This window comes from Sphaeramia orbicularis, chromosome 19, assembly GCF_902148855.1.
Source record: "Sphaeramia orbicularis chromosome 19, fSphaOr1.1, whole genome shotgun sequence".
In the NCBI taxonomy this organism is placed as follows: domain Eukaryota; kingdom Metazoa; phylum Chordata; class Actinopteri; order Kurtiformes; family Apogonidae; genus Sphaeramia; species Sphaeramia orbicularis.
In genome coordinates, this window is record NC_043975.1 from 36,783,882 (window position 1) to 36,789,580 (window position 5,699).

General features: G+C 37.1%; 1 protein-coding gene and 1 long non-coding RNA gene across 2 annotated transcripts; both read right to left on the reverse strand.

The window, feature by feature from the left end:
* Nucleotides 1-1,314: 1,314 nt before the first annotated feature.
* Nucleotides 1,315-2,133, reverse strand: LOC115439426 (uncharacterized). The gene has a single exon (XM_030163264.1). The coding sequence runs from the start codon at nucleotides 2,131-2,133 to the stop codon at nucleotides 1,432-1,434; it is 702 nt and encodes a 233-aa protein (XP_030019124.1). The 3' UTR covers nucleotides 1,315-1,431.
* A 297-nt stretch (nucleotides 2,134-2,430) lies between these two features.
* On the reverse strand, nucleotides 2,431-4,080 carry LOC115410403 (uncharacterized). The gene is made up of 3 exons (XR_003934091.1): nucleotides 3,978-4,080; nucleotides 2,642-2,721; nucleotides 2,431-2,510 (listed from the first exon to the last, which is right to left on the reverse strand). It is a non-coding gene; the product is annotated as an uncharacterized LOC115410403 (long non-coding RNA).
* Between the last annotated feature and the right edge of the window lie 1,619 nt (nucleotides 4,081-5,699).

Below are 5,699 nucleotides of genomic sequence, written 5' to 3' on the forward strand. Positions count from 1 at the left end.
ATTTGACATGTCAGTTATGGAAAAATGCTGCGCACTCTAAGTACAAGGATGAACGCTCAAATGTTGAATGTGGTACGCTAGACATCGTGAATATTAGTCAACCCTCAATAATTGCCATAATTGTTAGGGAAGTGACCAGAAATGTTGCGGGAGGAAATGGCCATCACTGTGGAAGCAGCAAACACTGCTCTGTACAAAATCAAAGGTTTGAACAAACAAAATATTTGATCCCACCAAAACACAAAAGGAAAGTAAAAACGAATGGAAAATTGAGTTTAATGGCTGATATTCTGGTGGAAGGTATGCTCCTCTGATCAACTTTTAAAAAGTGGGCAGGCAAGTGTCCTTACGGCATAATTTGAGAAAAAGTGTTAGACAAATGTTAGCTTAGACATGGAGAGAAAACTAATGTCAACAAATGATTAGATAGTCCATCATGAACTTGGAATAAATGAGCATGAGCATACCCAAATTTTACGCATTGAAACTTTAAATGTAAACTTTGCTTTGTTTTTCTGTTTTAAGCTGCTGGGTTGCTCATAAGTTGTAGTTCTAGGAGTCATGCTAGCATTACAATTACTGGAAATTTGGAGGAGCACCTAACAGTAAGACAATGTAACTATGTTTACGATACTGTACATAAGGGGAAGGTGTGTTGGCTACTAAATTCTTTTTTTTTTTTTTTATAACAAAACTAGTCTGGAGTACCATTAATAAATATCACATACCAATATAAATAGCAGCATCAACACAATGCAATTAACTATGTAAGTGAATTAACCCTTTCATGCATGAATTATGAAAAAAAAGTATCTAGATTTTTTTTAGATTGATTCTGTTACTCAAAATTAGGCTAAAGTTGAAATGCATTTTGAATTTTTGAAAAATATGGCTTTATTAAGAAGACATTTAACCTTCTGAGACCCAGGAAAGTATAAGTTTTTGGCTTTTTTTCATTAAATAACTGCCTATATTGGAAACATCATGATGCAACAATTTTTTCAGATGCATTAAAAAAAAAAATGTATGGAATTTCCTTTGCGCTGGACAGTTCATTTTTTGTTTTGTTTTATTTGTATAAAGCTGTGAAACTCTTGGCCACAAATGTGGACAGAAAACCCGTAGCTGGGTCTTAGGAGGTTAACTTTCATCACAGAGCAGTTAAAATTCTAAAACTAAAATGATCCTTTTTTTCATTGTATTGCTTGGGGTCTATAAAGACTGCCCCCATGTGGTTTGGAGAATATTGCCTTTATAACCCTTTAGAAAGTGATCTTAAACTATGTACCCGCAAATGTGGACATCATGCATGAAAGGATTAAATTAAGTAACATTGAAAAAACACAAAACATGACAGACAGAGAAAAACTACAGTAATCTAAACTTCACACAGATTTCACTGGATTGACTACCATGTGTATAAACATCATTTCATCCGGTTGCATACTCGTGTTTTGGTAAGTTCTCATAAATAGCATAGCTTGTATCAGCAGTCGGGCATTGTCTCACTGAGTTCAGTGTGTCATATTCTACTGACATCTGGCTGATATCAAGGGCTACATATGGGTCATTCATGTGTCTTGGAGTGTGAGGGGCTGAACGAAAATTGCTCCTCTTCTTCATTCTGAGGGTGAGAATAGTCACCATCATCGAAACAACCAATCCTGCACTAACACAGGTTAACAGCATGGTAGAGAATGTAGATATGCTTTTGCCTCTGTGTGCCTGACAGTTGTTCAGGTGTTGGTCTGTGGAGCTCTGAACATCACAGCCATGTGTCAGTGTAGCTTCACTGCCTTTCTTTGATCCTCCACCAGGGTTTCCATCCATGCTCACGATGTTCCAGGTTTTTCTTGGGCTTGTTTGGACTGTGAGATTGACAGGGGATGATGGGAGGTTTTCATAGCCAATCATAGCACAGGAATATTTGCCGCTATCTTCATTACGAATTGGGTCCAAAAACAGAGAAGGTGATTTTTCACTTGTGTTAGTTAATTGTTGTCTGTCCTTGAACCAGATGTAGCCTGGGTTGGAGTTCAGATCCACAGCACAGTTAAGAACACAAGTCAGCATTATACTCTGACCCTCCAACACTGTGCGATCTATTACAGGCATTCTCCGTCCATTAACCATGTTTCCCACCAGGATTTTCACAGGAGATGCACAAACATAGAGTGTCACACCAGGAACACCATGGCATGTCACACTCTTATTATGTTTTTTATAATTGTATTTAAAATAGTAAACAGATGTATCACTCTCTTTCAGATCTTTCAGTTCAATGGTGCAATCATTTGTTCCACGATTAAGGTACTTCACCCGCAATAAATAGGAAGGCACCCTTGTAAGAGTGGTCATTTGGTTTGACTTAGAATGTGAACTTTTGCACCATCCTGAGATCCGGTTTACCGGATCATTGTGTTGATAGGAGCAGGCAAACTCCACTGACATGCCCTTTAACCCATAGATTTCCGTCTGTTTGTAGGTAACACACAAACCTGAGAGCTGTCCTGAAATAAAACATATATATTTATGAGTATTTCTGATAGCACAGATACCTATAAAGTTGACTGGCAAGGTGGAGGTGATTCCCCAAAGTATAGAATTATAATCAGTGATGATAATGTAAGTTATTGCCTACCTGCCACAAGAAGCAGCACCAGGAAGGAGGACCAGAATATATTTCCTGCTGCCCTGTGCTCCATTTGTACTTTATATTCACTGCAGAAAATAAACAACAAAACAGGATATGAGGGGGATGAATAAACATGTATGACAAAGAATCTGATTTAGAATTTTGTGGTAGATCTCACGTAACACAATTATGCATTCACTATCAAAGAAAAGACATAGGAGACGATGGTATGTCCCCCAGCTCCCACAAAATCCAATACATGGTACTTGTTACTGGTGTTTCCTTAGTTTCATTCAATGACTTTGTTGGCATGCACACTAATACTCCAAAAAAGACAATATTACAAATATGCTGTTTACATGCAGACGCGCATAACCCATTATAATCAGTACTTTTTCATAGTTTTGCACTGGTGGCAGATGTCCCACTATGTAAATGAAGCCTCCCTTGTTTGTTCCTTCCAACAGCTTCTGGAAGAGGATGTTGGAAGGATATTTGCTCACAATTATATACCTGTTGATATCCTCTGTCGTGATGTTTAACAGTAGGAGTGTTCCTCATACCCATTAGATGTAATTTTTTTTTTTTTTTTTTTTTTAGAGCATCCATTTCTACCAGAAAGGAGCTTTGTCTTTTCTCTAGCTGACTGTATGTACTGGCTGTGTGTCACAACATGTGGAAATCAGATACATTTTCCAAATGCGCTGAATACATATCCAAATAATTCTCATAAACTTGAAATAATATTAGCATATCCCACATATAATTGAAAATACTCCATTTGAAAAAAGGTCAAATTCAGAATACCCCAGCAGAATACACTGTTTTGCAATATTAGTGTAATATTAGCTTGCACATAAACATAATCTTTGAGTGCAGGAGTCATGTGGTCACAGATAATTGCACCTTAAGTCATCAACAACATATATGGATAATTTACTTGCCAAGAACAGACGACAGAAAAAAACAGTAAAAGAACCACTCCAAGACTTAAGTGACAAATTGCAGTAAGTTTGTTGAAAAATATCCAGTGGTTTCAGTATAATTTCATTCATTTACAGGACAAATATGCCAAATGCTGTCTATCCTGAATTATGTCAAAATGAAAGCTTTACAGAACACAAATTTACATAATTACCAGTAGTCAAGTTTGTCTTTGTAAAGCACACTATAAAATAATTCATCACTGTACAGATTTTCAATATCTGTCATTATTGTTTTGACAAGAATATTAAACTGCAAAGATACTGCAAGATTTTGTTCTAAAGTGACCTGTCCAACTTTTACACCACTGTGAAAGATGTACAAATTAACACTAAACATCATGAATTATTTTACTCACAGCTGAGTCGTCTGAAGAGCAGTGGTGAAAACAACACACTGCCAGTTGATGTAGATGTCGCAATGATCCCCTTCACACTTCAACCCCCAGTGTATTATTTCTGAAATATGACTGACATCTCCGCTCTCACAAGTCAGACAATGATGTAATTCAAAAGTACATGCAACAGAATGCCATAGACAACATGAACAGAACAGTAACATTCCAGGTTTGTCTGCTCAGCTTCGTAGTATACAGAACATCAGGGAAACTTTTATCAAGCAGTACAGGACAGATTATATCTACAAGTAATAGTTCAGATCTGTGTTTTGAAATGTGTCCAAAAGCACCATGGTTGTCTCTGGGCCCAGCAGCATCTGGGATGGACCATCACTCAGTAGAAATGTGGATTGTGCTCAGAATAATCAGTATCCAGATCTTTTTTTTTTTTTTTTTTTGAGAGGAAATGGATGTCATGTGGTGTGGACGAGAGGCAAAGAGGGCCATCGAGACTGTTATCAGTCCAGAGGTCAAGATCAGTCATGGTCTGGAGTTGTGTCAGTGCAAAGGCCAAAGGTCATTCTTGCTTCTGTGATGCTGAAAAATACTTCAATTTACAACACGCAAAGTCTTCAAGACAACAACTTTTCCAATGATATCCATGCATATTTCAACAAGGCAGTGCAAAGCCACATTCTGCATACAATACAAAGGTCTGACTGAGGAAGATGAGGGCACTGGTGCTGGACTGGACTGAATTTTTTTCTAATTTGGGGTTGTATCAACTGAAAATTTTTGCTTATGTGATGTTGTTGGCTTATTCCTGGATTGAAAAATTTGTGATTTAAAGCAATACAAAAAATTTGATTTCATGTTATCGAGTCATGACTCCTCAAGTCAACAGTTCAACTGGTTAACTTTTGAATATAACCTTTTAAAACTATAATTAATTCTTTTAGCATCCATATATCGAGCTTTCTAATTTTGATTGATTTTACGCAAGTGACATTGCACTAACAACTAATGAGTATCTAAGGTATGTGGCTACCTGGTAATATTCCCTTTGTCTAGACTAGCAGGCAGTGGGTTATATATTGTAGGTAAGGAGACATTGTAAGATAACGAAACTGATCTGAGTCTCAACCAGAAAAACTAGACCTCAGTCACATGTTTGATCAGTTCATTACAGCATCAGATGATCCCATTGTCCAGCTACTGAGACAATCAGCTGAGTTCGGTCAGCTGATGCTGTAATGAACTGATCAAACATGTGACTGAGTTCTAGTTTTTCTGGTTGACACTCAGATCGGTTTTATCATCTTACAATGTCTCCTTACCTTCAATTTATAACCCACTGCCTGCAAGTCTAGACAAAGGGAATATTACCAGGTAGCCACACACCTTAGATGCTGCCAAACCAATGAGATATGAGTATGAACTCAAATACTCATTAGTTGTTAGTGCAATGACACGTGGGTAAAATCAATCAAAATTAGCAAGCTTGATATATGGATGCTAAAAGAATGAATTATAGTTTTAAAAGGTTAAATATGCAGAAGTTAACCAGTTGAACTGTTGACTTGAGGAGTTATGACTCGATAACATGAAATGCAAGAGGGAAATTCATGACACTGTCATCAACTTCCTGACACTTCCTGTGTTTAGTTATTTTTAATGCAACCTCACAGCTTCTTCCTGCCAATAAAAAAAAACCTCACAGTGTTTTTAACAGTGTCTACACAT